Source organism: Netta rufina, assembly GCF_964035555.1.
Source record: "Netta rufina genome assembly, chromosome: 7".
Taxonomy (NCBI): Eukaryota; Metazoa; Chordata; class Aves; order Anseriformes; family Anatidae; genus Netta; species Netta rufina.
The window spans coordinates 10,440,170-10,456,774 of record NC_140130.1 but is presented as its reverse complement, the minus strand read 5'-3'; the positions used below and the strand labels follow the sequence as shown (position 1 = coordinate 10,456,774).

General features: G+C 37.1%; 1 protein-coding gene across 1 annotated transcript in view; it reads left to right on the top strand.

The window, feature by feature from the left end:
* The window catches only part of NRG3 (neuregulin 3), a gene marked incomplete at both ends in the record, with an annotated part of 405,794 nt that overhangs the window by 384,322 nt on the left and 4,867 nt on the right, over positions 1-16,605 (top strand). Inside the window, 2 exons of the mRNA XM_084289993.1 lie at positions 6,737-6,864; positions 15,388-15,558. Of these exons, the coding sequence (XP_084146119.1) occupies positions 6,737-6,864; positions 15,388-15,558 (299 nt within the window). The remainder of the gene's footprint in view (positions 1-6,736; positions 6,865-15,387; positions 15,559-16,605) is intronic.

Below are 16,605 nucleotides of genomic sequence, written 5' to 3'. Positions count from 1 at the left end.
AGCCCCCATGCTGTGACAGAAGAGCTGTTAAAGCACTGCTTGTGCTCACGAGCAGTTTTGTTTCGTAGAAGCACCCTTGCAGTCATCATATGTTTTGTGATTCAGGAAAAATGCACCCTTTCAAGTAGAAAGATAATTTCACTAAAATAGCACAGTGACAGTTTAGGGAACCTTCTGCAGTTCTTTAACTTTCATTCAGTCATAGTTTACTTCTTTCCCCTAAAACGAGCTGTTGGGAGTGTTATTAGGTTGTGATGGTGTCAACAGAAGGTAAAGTTGTAAAGAGCTTTTGTTGTAAAGAGCTTTTGTGATCCTTTTGTTCTAACATACAAGGTAGGTCTTCGTTAGCACTAAGAATATGTTCTCAGGCATTTTTCACTAATTCAGTGCAGTATTTTTTCAACCAAACATCACAAAGAACTACTTGGTATCTTCTGAGCATCCAGCAAACACATCGACAAGCTTTATTTAAGCCTTTTTCTTTTGCCATAACAATAGTTATAATGGCTGAAGCAGCAGTCTGTGGATTCCAAATATTAGAGATTGAAAACAATTGTTATTCTTTATTATTTTAAGCCACATTTGCTTTTCAGCTTTTAATGCTGTTCAGACTGCAGTTCTCAGTGCTGGTAATTAACACCGCTTTCTAGTTCCCGTGGCAGCTAGCAGGGAGCAGTTTTATCCTTGCCATTAGTGCATTTTCCTTTGGGGAGCAAAAATACTAAGGAAGAAATGCAGAATGACCTTGTGCAGCATGTAGAGTAACAGCGCAGGACAATAATGATTTCTATTGTTAGAAAGATTTTAGTGCAGGAATGCATGTAGGCAGTTCATTAAATATTTACAGAACTTGGCAGATTGGAGGAAAAAAAAAAGGGGGGGGGGGAGGGAGGAAGAGCAGAAAAGAGCTTTGAAATGGGTCTGAGTGGCTCCCCATCAGAGACCAGAGATCTGCCCTGTGTGTATCTGCAGCTTGAAAAGGAGACAAGGCTCTGGTGAGGGGAGGAGAGCTTTCCCTTGGCTCAAACCTGAGCAGGTGCTGCAGTCACTCTGGGTATGATCTCCATGAGGATCATCTGCAGCTCCCCACCATGGGGAGAAATCTTGGTTCTTTTTATTCCCAAGAGCCAAGAGAAACTTAAACAAATTAAAGTTATTTTCTGGATGCTAGTCATCCAGTTAGGCGTTGTTTGGGTTTATGAAATCCTGGAATTCTTTTCCTTTTCTGTTCTATATGGTCTTCTAAAATGGGTAATCTGTCTTGCTTGTATACTGCCATTCTCTTTCCCTAAAAGTTTCTCCTTTTTTTTTTTTTTTCCCTCCTATGCATGATGGACCTGGTGATGCTTCCATATTTTTTTTCACCTTGCTTTCTATTCTCCTCTGTATTAGTGTAGACCTAAAAACATTTCTTATTCTTGATGAATATTCTGATGCCTATTCTGAAAGAGCTTTCACATTTACACTCAGAGTCTGCTACATTTACTAATAGGTGCATAGGTCTTTTCAAATGCTGTGTTGCCCTAGGAAGAAGTTGTACATAGTTCCTGAGACCCAGGGTATAGCAGATAGTTTTTCAAGTGGTTTGGGGTTTTAAAGAGCTTGACCAATTTCAAGGGAGTACTTTTTCTCCTCATAATTCCTTTCTTCCCTTTTAACCTTGACTGGACTTCAGGAGGAAAAAAAAAAAAAAAAAAGTTATTTAGTTGGAAAGCCCGTTTTGAATCTTTTAAATGAGAAGCTATGTAAATGTATCAAAATTGTTGTAAAAGAAAAAAAAAAAAAAAAAACACAACATGCAACCCACATTTTGTTTTTGAATGAAGTATTGAAATTATAAATTTCCACTTTATTCTAGCCTAATTCATTTTGCTTGCAGCTGTTTTGATTGCTGCAGAAGGAAAAGGAAAGAATTTTGGACCTGAGTCCCTGTGATATCCCACCTCTGCCAATTAAAGCTTCTTTGCAGTGGTGTGATTATGAAAATCACATAGAGGGTTAAAAGATCCAAATGTTTGATTTTAAAACACTCTTCAATTCTCCTGCTGCATCCTAAGCTAAGGGCTACCTTGTTGGGAATCCTTATTTCAAAGGGCAATATTTAAGAAAAGAATTGGAAGAGCAGGACATTCCTCCGTTCCATCCATATGGAAATATTGGTCTTTTAGTTTTTTTTAAGAAGACTGGATATTCAATTTTTTATTTTTATTTTTAAAGGGGGACATTCAGGGGAAAAAAAAATGACCAGGCTTTTTAGAACTCCCTTAAATTAAGAAGTTGCTTTTTAATTTTTTTTTCTCCTTCCTTTTCCGTGATAATCAGAATAAATACAAGAGAGGGAGAACAGCCACATTGTGGCATTCTACAGGTCAGGCACCATGAGTAGGAATAACAAAGCCTCTGGTGTTGCAGCCTTAGGTAGCCCCCTACTACAAGGAGGTATAGACTTGGCTTTACACTCCTGTTCATTATTCTTTTTGTTGAAAGCATTCCCAGAAAGTCTCTGAAGAGCAGCAAACATAAAAACTCTTAAAGCTCTGCAGCAACTGTGCTTCAAGAGCTCTGGTAAATACTAACAGGTTACCATTCCGATTTTTGGACCCTCTAAAAATATCCTAAATGAATGATGCCAGCATACAGCACTGTAATAAAGTTGGGAAAGAATAGGTCCACCTGGCATGCAATACAGAATAGGTTTGCTGCAGCGATCAGGGACTTAAACCCAGACCCAGGCTGTGCACCATGCCTCTGCCAAGTATGAACCAGACAACAGGTCAAGCCATCTTTTACCAGTATAGTCATTCTTAGCACAGAGCTACTCCAAGCACATTCACATCAAACATCTGGCATTGGCACACAAGCTAGATAATACATGTACAGTGTAAGTATAGATGAAGCAAAAGGTTTCCAAGGAGTTTGAGTCTGCCATTCCATCAATTACAACTAGCTTGAAATACTGGAGTGGGGTGGGGTGCAAAGCAGCAGGCTTGCCACACCTCCATTCCTTCTGTGATTTTGAGAGTTGTCATGGCCTTTTTCACCCTTGTGGATTTTAATACCTTCTCCCATGGTAGTAAGTGGATCTATTAATTCCCCATCACTTTCCCTCTGAGGTGCCTAATATGCTTTTCATGCTGTAGTGTATGGTTTCACTTTTCACTACACTTGTTTCTAACAGCTTGCAGTCATTGGGTACAGGTTTCTGATATCCTTATAGCAAGAGGACAAAATGCTTTTTTTGTGCTTTGTTGCCTTTTGCTGATAGTAATATATATATATATATATATATTAGTCACTATGATAGAAATGCAATTAATATCAGTTGAACACCAGACAGAAACATTTAACTCTTTTAAAAAATCACTGAGTGTTTTTGCCTGAGTTATGATGTGATTTATTAGCAGAGATCAAGAATAAATTTCCTATTTCAATAACTTGTGACAACCTTGGAAGAACTGCCAAAATAGACAAACTTGAATTTACTGACCTCTGTATAGAGCATTGGCAACAGAGCACATAACATATGGGAACAGCTGTAAGGATGTTAAATATTCCAGCTGACAGGTTGGTTCTGCAATGCCAACCCATCGAGAAAAGGCTCTTCACCTCTCTGAGGAATGCTCTCTGAATGTAATTTAAAGCTGAACCCCCTCTGCCTTCTCAGTCCTTTTTGAATTGGCATCTCCACATCACCTCTCTTTCAATGTTGTGTGCATATATTGACTTTATTATTATTATCATTATTATTATCATTATTATTATCATTTGAGGGAAAATCAAGGAGGAAGAGAGAAGAAAAGCTGGAGGGGCTGAGCAGCTGTTTTGCAGAAGCCTAGGACAACAGTGTCTAGCTATTCTGTAGCACCTGTAGCATTTGTCACCTATGGATCCTAAATTTTAGAAGTAGTCCAAGATGTAGAGCAGGGAAATGATGTGCTCACAGTGGTACAGCAGGTCAGAGGCAGAGGCTGATTTCTTGCTTCCCTGCCCAGGCTGTCATTGCAGACTTGTTTAGCTTTAACTAGGAGGGGCTGGAATTTTATTGTCAAAGAGTTTGAGTAATTGTACATAACAGATGTTTTCTCCATGAAACCGTGAAAAATTGAAAATTTGCAAAACGTTTTTATTTTTAAATGCTATCATTATTCTTTAATTTATTTAGCCATATGCATCAGCATTTCTCAGTAATTGCTCAAACAAGCACAAATAATTAACCAAGAAGACAATAAAACCGTTACAAATAATAATACAGATAAGCTTTCAGTGATGCTTCCAACCTCCTGGAACTGTCCTTTGAAAGTGTTTCACAGCTTATTCTCCACAGTGGCTGTGTGCTTGGCAGCTCAGGATGGGCAGCCTGGATGAGAACTGGGCTTTGGGACAGTGGGACAGTCTCCACCAAGATACTGATGGGTAGTGATCCCCTACCCTGTTTCTGGGAGCAATGACTGATGCTGCTGTACACATATACTTCTCCCAGAAACCTGAAGATGTTTTCATCCATGGTGAAGGTCTCAGAGAAGGGATGTGGCATTTACAGTTAAACTACAGAAGAGTAAACCCAACTGTGTTTAAGTCTATGGATGATGTGTGATACGTCCAAATAAATCCAATTGCATCGATTGTTCAAATTCTCCATATATTTGCACCCTTAGTTCAAATTGTGATTCACCTTATCATTGTAATCAACATTATAGCTGTTGTGGTAATTGGTAAGTGGTGTTTCTGAAAATTGATTAAGTGAAATGGTTAGCGGGAAAGAGCCACCTGTACCTGGGCAGTGGTGGGTGTTGGATATCTGGGGCTGTTTGCTAGTCAGAACCAGCTCACGGGGGTCCTGTTTTTCCTCAGATGTAATGAAGAAAGACTCTGTATGCGATCCTTCCAGCCCACATCCACTCTAACTGTGGATGTGGCAAAAGACATAGCTCATCGCAACGTACCCTCTGTGCTGGACTTCATAATCATGGTCCTATGAGCCATTTGAACCTTAAATTTAATATTATGAACAAACACGAAAAAGAAGAGAAACAGCTTCCTGGTGCTAACAACCCATCTTTCACATAGCCTGAATTGATTTATTCAGGTCAGCAATCAGTGTCACTTCTGCAGCTGGCAGAATAACTATTGAAATTTAAAACTTTCACAGACGTGAGCACCTTAGAAGTCATACTTCTGTCTGAATACTTTATCTATAATGGTTACAAGTGACAACTAAGATCATAGTAGCTGAAAGAAATATGAGTGGAATATGTTTCCTCTTATTATTTTGGTTGTGTTTACTTTGTGCACAGCAACATTTTGCATATTGCCACCTTGCTCTCAAAAGCATGTAAGCAGTTATTTTGGCCCTGTTTCTGTGGATATTTAACCCAACAGAAAAAGGGAGAAGAGCTCAGGAGAAAAAATTGGAGATGTTATTTTATCAGTAGAAACTGGTAAACTGGTCATGAGCAGTTTGAGTAGGTGTGCTGAAATTGCATTTAACCCAGTTAAAAGAGAGTAATCATGTCATTCTTTATGATTTTGCTGAACTCATGAGAAATGTAGATAAGAATAAATGGGAATCAGAAAATAATTATATATTTTTAAGTTCTTCCTTCGTCTTTTGTTAGACAACAAAGTAATTGTGAAAAAGATCTGTGCTGTGGCAGAAATCTTACTATCTTCTCCACTGTGATCTTTGTTTTGTTCTGTTTTTTAGTTTATGTTGTATTTTCTTTTTAAAATATTTAGTCATGTAATAGCATCCACAGTACCAGCCTATTGTAAAGATAACATATATCTAGTACTAAAAATACAAATTCAATGCAGAGAGAAATAGATTAAAGAAAAATAGACCAATTATGTTTATTGCAGGTCATCACAACACAGCATAAAAACTCTGCAAGTGCAATATTTTCCATACCTCTGTGGAAATGTGGGTTAACCACTCATATCTCTGAGATACTGCCCAGTAACCACGAACAACACCGATTCTTCTTTCAAGCCAAAATGCAGCTTTGACTTCCTGGCTCTATTCAGGATCAGAGACACAATTTTTTGCTGAATTTCCAGTTGAATCACAAAGCAGGAAGAAGAAAATCCATTCCTGTTCACGTCCAGTGTCTGTCTTACAGATCTTTGTGTCTCACTGTGTGCCCGGAGATTGCCCTACGCCTACGACTATCACAAGAAGAATTATGTTTACACTGATATTACTAGCACAAATACTCCCAGGTCAAAAGTTTCAGGCGCAGATTTGTCCAAAAGGGATGTCTGGTGCTATAGATAGGATTCAAATGTTTTTCTTACTTATCTGATGATACAAAAGCTGTTTTGGTTTGGTTTTCATAGTTATGCATATTGATGAAAGCAATATTTGACTGAAATTACCAAAGGACACAAGGAGGTGCAGAACATCCTCTGAGATGTGTTTTGTGATCTCAGTCCTTGCATGGACAAACACAAAAGTAGGCTTTTATTCAAAGGGATCAGTCTTCCCTGTCATTGTGGGAAGATTAGTCAGTAATTCTGCTACCAATGCAGATATCAGTATTCTGCTGTGTAGAAGGTAGTGGGGATAACAAGTATCGGTGCTCTTTGCTTATGTAAATAGTGAATGGATTATTTGCAGTGCCTGATTTAATTTTAAAATGTATTTTAGCACTTCTAACCAATTTCAGTTCTGACTGAATAACATCAACAATGTATTTTGTTTTTTATGTATTAATTAATTTTGTTCTCTGTGCCACAGTACTCCAAACCAGATAGGCATCCTGGGCCTGTTCTGGACAAAGTTATGGAGTCTAGCTTTTCAGGCCCTCAGTCTTTCCCAGAGGCCTTGTCTCCTGACAGAGGAACCCAGCCCATCAAGCAACATAGGTAAGCAAATGGCTGTCTGATGGCAGGCTGCCGAGAGATGTTGCTGAACTGGTGATACACAGACAGGATTATTGTGCTCCAGGACTGGGAGATGTGCGGAACCATACGATACTAATAGAGCCTTAGCCTACTCATTAAGCAGATGTCCAAGCATTTTCTTATCTGTGGACATAAAAGGCATTAAAAGTGCTCACCAACTACGTTTTGCAAAGGTCCTAGAGGAAGCATTAAAAGACACCATCCCAGCTATAGAGACAGACCACCAAATGAAACAACTCTAGTTTGAGAAATCATTAAAAACAAGACTTTTCTTCTCAATGTTCCTGGAGTTAATGACTTATTCTCCAAAGAAAGGCATGCTTGAAAACTTACAGCCTTTCTCACTCTTTCTTTAAACAAATAGTACTTGAAATTAATAATGACTTATTTGTGAACATATGGTGGCTTTTGAAAACTACTCTTTACAAAATTTGGATGCACGTTTTTTCCAGGAGTAAAAGAAGAGGAATGTCAACCATCACTGGGTGGCATTTAGGTTAGAATTCTACTTTTAGCCTTTCTGTGTGAAAAACAGTGCAGATGCTTTGTTATAGGACTAGAAATCAAGCTTGTGATTGGTATAAGCAGTATGGTTGGGGGAATTGTAACAATAATGTGTTTCAGATGTCAGATTGAGATAGAAAGAAGGCTGAGAAAAATGAGATAAGAACTTTTTGGCTAGGTAATCTAAAAGGAAGGATTTATTAATTTTTAATTAAGGACAGCATTTTAAAGTTACTAAAAAATAGTATGGGATTGCATGAGGTAGTAATCTAACTTCTGTGGCATCTAATGTAAAGCCGAGACGGCACTTTCATTGCAGCCTCCCAGTCAGCTACATGTTCCTTCTTCTTTGAATGAAAAGAGAAGGAATAAAAAGCCTACCAAAATTCACCATATAAACTAGGAAAGGATATTTGGGTCCTATCTACATTTGACTTACTGAAGCCTTTAATTTGGCATGAAAAAGTAATGCCAACTTGTAATACCAGTAATATCATGTCAGATCCACTTATTAGGGCTTCTTCCTTATTCCACACAGATTTTTTATACACAATTAGTAATTTTACTAAGCATATGATGAAATCTGTAACTATTGTCAGAATGCTTTCCACTTGAAGCTTTGGGGAGACTTTTTATCTCAATTTAGTCAAAAGGTGAAGTTTAAAGAAAAGACATTGACGTTCACTTATCTTTAATAACATTATTGCAACACTCAACCTTGAAATTATGTAGGTGCTACATTACTACATTATTAAGCTAAAAAATGTGGAAATAAGGGCTAAAAATATTTCTTGTTTATGACTACTTCTTAAAATGAAAGCTGAATGACTCTGGATTCTGTTTTCCATAGGGAAAATAAAGAATAAGTCTCACAGAATTTACAGTGAATTAATGCAGAATTCCAAAGTACTTATTTTAACACCTCTACGCACCAAAATCTCTGTTTACTAAGGGAAAAATATATAGTTTTATACTTTCAGATATCAAGCACTGGACTAAATTAAGAGTCTTTTCTTCAGAACTGCTTTTAAGATGTGGAATCACTAGCTTGATTTATATTCTTTTTGTAGTTCTGTAACTTAAGATTTATTATACAAGGGCCTCACTTTATAAAACATGCAACAGACTTCAACATGTCACTGACTTATAAGGCTATCTTTGATTTATGCATCATGTGAAAGCTTCCTAAGTTATTCAGTTTCTTTAGTTTCTAATTACTGTTCAGTATGAAATAGCTTTATTTCCCCCTCCATTTCATTTTTGTGATGTCCATCTATTAAATCACAATCTAGGTACAATTAGAACTTATTTATATATTCAAATAAGGCTAAACGATTAAACTTTTTTTTCTTTTTTTTTTCTTTTTTTTTTTTTTTCTCTGAGATGCATTTTGTCCTAACCATCCCTTCATTTCATTCCACTGAGGTGTTTCATCCAAACTAAGTGGTGACATAGGCTTGAAGTGATACTAGCTTAAATTCTTAGGTCTCCCTAAGATGGACAATTAGAGAAAAATAGAGCAAGTGCAGTATCATGTCTTCAAAATGACATGAGCCTGGAAAAATTATAGCAGCTCTCCAGGTTCTCTATTTTACACTATTGTTAAACTATTACTGCTCTATTTCCGCTCAGTATGGAAATATTTTGTTCCATGACTAGAACTGTTTTCTCTCTTGGTGCTTCCAAGGGTATTAATGATGGGTGATTATTTCTTAAATCAGTAACTGTCTGTTCACAGTTTCTAAAACCAATGCAATTTTGGCCTGACAGTAAGACTATCGAGGTAGGAAATCATTCTGGGTTGCTGAAATTTGACTGACAGAGATCATCTGGTTATTTCACTCAGATTACTAGATAATAACAATTTTCTCACTCTGCCAACCTCAGTTGCATGCAAGGAATTACAATAGAGATGAAAGAGTTGAATCACCACTGCATCTTACTCCTAAAATATTTCCTGTCTTATGCACTGTTAATATTGTAGAATTTTACACCATCTGCTTACATATGTAAAACAATCCATAATATTCCTAGAACTGGAAAATAACAAGTATGTTTAATGAGTAAACTTACTCAGTATGCTCAGTTTCATCCCAGGTTATCTGTTGGTTTCACTAAGAAAAACCCCTTCTGTCTTTGTATCTAACTGATAGAAACAAATTACGGTTTTGTTAACTATCGGACCAATGTGTGATCCCTTTGAGTAGCAGTTTTCTTGGTAATTAGTCATACTGACTTTCCTTCATTGATTCATTCATCATTGATTTTAGAAGGATTCATTTCGGAGAATGCTTTGATGAAAGCCAAATGCAGCTTTCAGTTTAAAGCAGTTGTATTGTCTTGCAAAGGCACCAAAATACAAAAATCTTACTCCAAATTGTAAAATAATTTGTTGTTGCATTTTCAATGAATTTTAAACTCCATAAAAACCATGCTAAAACCATGTTTTAGTCTTAGCAAGCATTTTACTCTTTATGCTCTCTGTATAATTGATTCAGTTTACGTTAAATGGAATAGTAAATCTAAGCTATTATGTAAATAAAGTTATTGGATTAAAAAGAACAAATGCTGATAAACTAATGCAACCAAGGAAGCTTGAGAAGGGAGAAAGTATAAAGAATCTGGTACTTCACTCCCTCCTTTCCCTCCTCCTCCCCCCCCCCCCCCCCCCCCCCCCCCGTTTTCTGGAGAAGTTTACTTTTTAAAAGTAAACTTTTAAAAGTTTACTTTAAAAAAAATGGCGTAAAGAGATTAGGGTGTAGGAGGGTAGGCAGAGAAACAAAATATCACAGAGAACAATAGGTCATGCTTGAAGTGAACGTTTCCAGAAAGCACTGAGATTTCAGGATTACTGGTGATTCTGTAAGTAATTAAGTGTTCCTGCTGTATGTTAGGGAAATTCTGGATGAATGTATTTAATTTTTCAGTTAGGATGATTGTTTGAGGACAATGGTAGAACAGAAGTAGAATAAAACATATGAAAATAGACATTATTGACAGTCAAAATGGAAATAAAATGCAGAAATCAATGCCCTTGAGTGAGAACATACTGAAGAAATTACTTAAAACTTAGGGTAAACATAGATAAGGATCTAGATATGAGGTAAAGAATAAATCAAATAGCCTTAAAGAGTTGAGTAATGCAGATAGATCAAAACTCTGCAATAATAAATACAAGGTCAGGCATTTGGGAACTAATAACAAAATTTTATCTGATATATTGAGAAACAAATGGGGAAGAAAAGGTTCAGTATATGCTACTCGGTGAAAGGATAAATAAGTCACAAAGTGACACAGATGTGCAAAAGGTAAATGGGATGGGAGGAAGTATTAGTTAAGACATTTCCATCAGAAAGTCAGAAATTTTAGAACTACTTCATGAGACACTGTTATCACCACATTTTAATATAGCATGAGAACACACCAGTATTATCTTGTGTATTTAAAATGGCCTCCTGATTAGTATGAGCTCAAATTGCTTGATGATCTAATACAATAATACAAGGAATGAATAATCTGTGTTCCACAGAATGGATTAGAGAGTCTGTCTTGGTGTAGTAAATGAAGACTGAAAAAAGTATTTGGCAGCTGCTTATAAATACCTCAGAGAAAACATAAGGAGAAGTAAAAGACCAATTGAAAATGAAGGAGTATGGTGGCACAATGAAAAATATGTGTAGATTAGATGTTTTCCTAAAGTAATCTCTGGTGTCTTACTATATGATTGCTAAAACCAGGTTGGACGAGGCCCTGGGCAACCTGATCTAATGCATGGTATCCTGCCCATGGCAGGGGGGTTGCAACTAGATGAGCTTTAAGGTCTCTTCCAACCCAAGCTATTCTATGATTGTATGAAATGCTTGGAATAAATACAGGATGCTACTGAGATTTATATATATATATATATATATAACTATAAGACTAGTAAAAGTTCTCAGTTTGCTTATGTCACAGCTTTTTGGCATAATAATCTCTATATTCTTAGTATTACTTCAATCACATACAGATTTATAGATCTGTTGAAGTTAAAAAATTATGTTAACTTTCTTCTTTGGGGGCTTTCTGTGACATGGACTCCAGTACAGACTCACTGTTTCTTTGTCATCTCATTCTTGTTAGCAGTCTGCCAAAAGGACTTCATGATACAGTATTATGCTACCACATGGCATTTATTGAGAGATGCTTATGTTCTCAGATGGAACAGATCCTTTTTATTAAAATGGAAAATTGGTTGAAAGTCTGTATAGATAGTTGATCTAAACAAGTGTTAGCTATAGATAGTGTATTTAGCCTAAAAATGTGGCTCCCAGGGAGTATCAGAAAATGCTGTTTATGTGGTAGCTAGCTCTGTCATTGGGGTTTGTATTTACTGTTCCTCTCTTGGAAGGGCAAGCAGCACGGCTTTCAGCCTTAGCAATATTTGCATCTTGTTATCAGTACAGAATATCGTATGTAATATAATATAGCTCTCTGTATAGTTTTTGCAGGTACAGAGCCAGAGTATTTACAATCAGTTTTAGAACTTCCCTTCCTTCCTCTGCTTTGCATCTTTCTGTTCATGTATTGCAGCTCAACAAAGTTTTTAAAACAAAACCACCAAAGCAGGAAGAGGGAACATTTAAATGTTTTTAGCATCTTTTAGCATCTTTCTCTTGGATATCTAATTCAGAGTGGGACACCAGGGGGCATCTTGAGAATGCAGGGAAAATGTGAAGGCAGAGACGTAGAAAGAATACAAGATGTACCAAGGAAGAGTTTGATGGGAATCAAAATGATGTGACAGTGCTGTCATCACAAGATAAAACAAGACTGAAGAGGCAGGAAAAAGAATAAGTAAATAAAATAAAGACAGACATTGTTAAAAGCAATATTTCTGTAGCTCCATTGTCCTTATTAAATAAGAAGGGATTCCCATCTAAAGTTTTAACGTTTTAATTGTGCTCCTCTTGTTAATACTTTTCATGTTTCTGTTAACAAAGGTACTTTTGATTGTGTTCATGAGATGTATAATCAATTTTGTTTAGTAATTAACTAAAAAATAGTACAGGATGATTCCCAGCATTATTGTAAATTCACTACAAGTCATCTCCTCTTCATGAACAGGTAATGCACTTGGGAGTTGCGTATGTGTCTTGAACAGTCCACTTCCTGAGACAATCTTTCTTTTAACTCAGTTGCTCAACCTAAAGACAATTTCACATAAAACAATTTTATTTCAAACCATTAATTCATAAGAACTAAATTTCTCCCTAGTTTATTAATTACTTGTGAATCATTTCAAACCTATTCTGATTTTTGTTATTCTTGACTAATCAAGAGATCGGAGACATATCTGCTACAGCTTTCCTTGTTGGTCTGCTTTATTGAACAGCCCAGTTTCATGGACTAGTCTCTTCTATCTACGTAGACTGGAGTACAGAGCAGGGATGAGAATATAATGGTGACTAAAGAAGGGTAAACAACCTGGAAAAATTATAAGGACCTTGTTTGCCTCAGAGAGGGAAAGGCTTCACATGAGCAATAGAGCAGAAGCCTGAGAGAGACTGTATTAGAGTTATTGGAGGAAGACACAGTTGGACAGTTTGGGGAAAAAGGAGTCACATTTTCATAGTATTTCCCAGTATTTCACAGGAAATTTGCCTTGGCCAGTCGTACAAATGATTTGTGTTCATTTTCACCTCCTTTTTTTCAGTCAGAAATGCCAAAAGCCTGAGAATTTAACATTAGCAACAGTTTGGCCACTCAACGCTTGTCGGTGCTGCAGCTGCTGCGGTTGCAGGAAGATGCCGGCCTGTGCTTAGATCACTGCAGCCCAACCAGCCCATGCTCCTTTAGTGGGATGGAGGATGTGGCAGCAGAGGGAGCGAGAGGAGTTTCAGTACAAGCTGAAGGAAGTCTACATAGGGCATTAGATGCATCTTTCCTGCAGATTATCCAAATTATCTCAGGTGTACATGTATGTGTTGCAATTACATCTGTTACAGACACAGCGTGTACATGAATTTGCACATGCATGCCCATGTGCTCTCATCCAGCAGGGAAGATGCACAAGAGCATCAAACCAACTACAATTTAACAGTGCCTTTCTAGTTTCAAATATCTGCAATCAGTCCAAAGTTTGTTAAGTTATAATCAGTTTGTTGACTTTCCTAGTACATTGATGAATATACTGCAATCAATAATAACGCAAAAAACAAACAAACAAACAAAAAAACACTAAATTTCATTAGCCTTTGTGAATTATTCATTCAGCTGCATCTTTTAAGACTCCCTGATCTAATAATCTGTTTCCTGAGCAGAAATTGTCAATTGTTTTATGATGTGGTAATGTTATTTTACAGAGTAGGAGCTGTATCTCACAGTTTGAACCCAGCCTTCCAAATTGAAAAGCCAGTACTTCACTCCAACGTGGTTTGTTGTTTCAATTTTTTTTGCAGCCTTCATAATAGCTAAAGAAAAATCTATTTAAGGAAGCATCAGAAGTCCTCAAGGGAGTGCTATTGCTATGGGTTATTGATCTTTTCAATTAAAAAACACCAAGAAAGCGTAAGCGTGAAGAGAACAGAATAGAGACCATAATCGAACATGGGTAGTTCGAGTAGAGCCTGTTGGGTTTCTTTCTTATGTTTTCACTATGAGGAGAAAGGTTATGTTTTAATGAAAATGTATGTTCCAAGAGAATTTGTCCAAGATATTTGATCCAAGCAAGAATTGCTTGAGGAGTAGATGTGACCCTAACTATTAATAATGTTTCCACTAGGTATAAAATGCAGGTTGCTAATAAGCCATGTTACAATAGGAGAGGTAAATATAGGAAAAGTCTTTTGCATAGATGAACTGTGTCAGAAGTTAAAATTATTCACCTAACCAAGGATAATTCTTACAAAGCATCTGTGAAACCTATACTAAAACATCATTAAGGATGTGACAGGATCTTAGATAATACATGCACATTTCTGAGACCAGGGAGAAGAGAAAACCCGGAGAAGAAGGGCCCAGTGAAGAGAAATAGGGAGTAGCTGGAAAATGAATAGCTAGTCATGCTGTGCAGTACTGTGACCTGTTACCAGTATAAATAGGTTATGTTTTGACATAATTGTGTGTTCCTTTATTTTTCCATTAAAAACAGCTGGATTTATGGTTAATATAACACAGCTATGTGGATTCTAGACACCTTTTAATTTCTGTATGACATGGAAAAAATCCATTCTTTTTCAAAAACACTATAAAAATGTTGCTTACAAAAGCAATTTTCTAAAAATAAGTAGAAAACTATTACTTTATCATACTACAGTTTATATTTTATATCACATAAAGAAACATCTCTGTATTTGTCAATATCTGTAAAAATAATAAAATCAATGTATATAATGCAACCATATATCAATGTATATAAAATAAGAATAAAACAGTATCAAAAGAAATCTTGTCAAAATGGAGGAAACTTGTATCATAGATGTTTTTTCAAGCTGGAGTTCAGAAGCTTCATTAATATATTTTTTTTCCAATGTAATGTTATATCAGCAAGCAGGAACCCTAAGCTGATAGGTGATATAATGGACTTTAAATTTAAGAGCTGATTTTGAGTTCAGGTCTAGGTATTAAGGAGCTCTGCTGTTTATTTTCACTGTCTGAGGGTTTAACTCCTTACACCAGGATTACGGTACACAGCATGGAGAAAAAAAAATAGGAAAAAAAAAAAAAAAAGCATCCTTCTTCAAGTACGAGAAAATATTTAATATACCAGTCAATTACTTTCATTCCTAGAAGGGTTGTGATCTATTAGATATGGCGTAAACAGCAGCTAGCTGTGGATTATAGCAGTAGATTTCCTTAGAGAATTTCTGCTGACATCGTAGACTGTCACTGCAAAGTTTATAAAATCCGTAATCCATGCATTATTAATTCTGAATCTTTACTTTGCAGAAGTTTACGCTTTTGCTGTGATAATTTTTACTGTACCCTTGATGTTGTTCCTAGAAGTCTCTCTTCATGCTGCAGCCCAGGACAAAAAAGTGGGATGCTACATAGAAATGCCTTTCGGAGGACTCCTCCCTTACCTCGGGGTAGGTTCAATGGAATTACAGGACCAGCATATCAACAGCTAGAAGAGTCAAGGATCACAGACCAGGACACAATGCCTTGTCATGGGTAAGTAATAAAATAACCATAGTGAGTTTGTTAGTGAATGCTTTAGGTAGTTAACATGCTTAGCTATTTACGGTCCTTCCAGCTTTGTTGTAGTGTACTTTGGGTCCAGTTCATAGTGCTGAAAGCAGACAAATGTTTTTTGCGTACTGGCTGGTACTCTGGAGGTAATATGCTTTTACCTGGCTGGCTGCTCTTCCTTAGCCTTTAAAAGTGTGTAGGAGTAGTGATCAGCACCAGCTCTAAGTGACTGCCAACACTATTTCACAGCACTGCTTGGAAAAGTAGTTCTAGTAACTTTTGCACAGCACTTTCTTCCATCAGTACTGGACAAATGAGAGGAAATAATTCAGAAGGCCAACTTTCGTGTTTATTAACTAAATCTTTGTAGATTGTGTGTGTGCTGTAGACTGAAGACCAACCACTTCACACTGGTTTGTCTTTGAACACACACAAAGAACATGATATTTTTTATTTTTTAATTCATCTCCAGCTGTACATAAGGTCTGAATTTCAGAAGTGCTCCCGAGCACATACAGCTGCCTTTGAAGTCTTTTGCAATTGCCAAGTTGTTTTGCATAATATTTACATATCCCTATAGATTTCCAAAGGCTTCCCGGAATCATTGCAAACACACTACGTGTACTGCTAGCAGGAATGCCTGCAGTGGGTTGTGATAACCCTGGTTTCATTTGAACATGCTAAGTCCCAGCTAAGTGAGGTGAAGGGTGTGCACCCAGGCGGGCAGAAGCAGGCAGCGCATGTCCCCCCAGCTCCTCTGGCCCCTCTCCAGCCTGCAGCTGGTGTCCCTGCCCGTGGTACCCTGAGGGAGGGCGGTTTGCTCACTAGATCTCTTGTAGCTGAATCTGCCTAACAAAGCTGGCCACAGTCATTGGCGGAGGCAGACTACGAGAGGGTCTTGCTTAGGATGGAAGAAAACATCAGCAAGAGCTGAAGTCTAGATTTCTCTAGACTTCTGCTCAAAAGTTCAGATTCGTCTCATACTTTTTTCATTTGTTGCTGTTGGCTTCTTCACAGGAAAAAAAAACT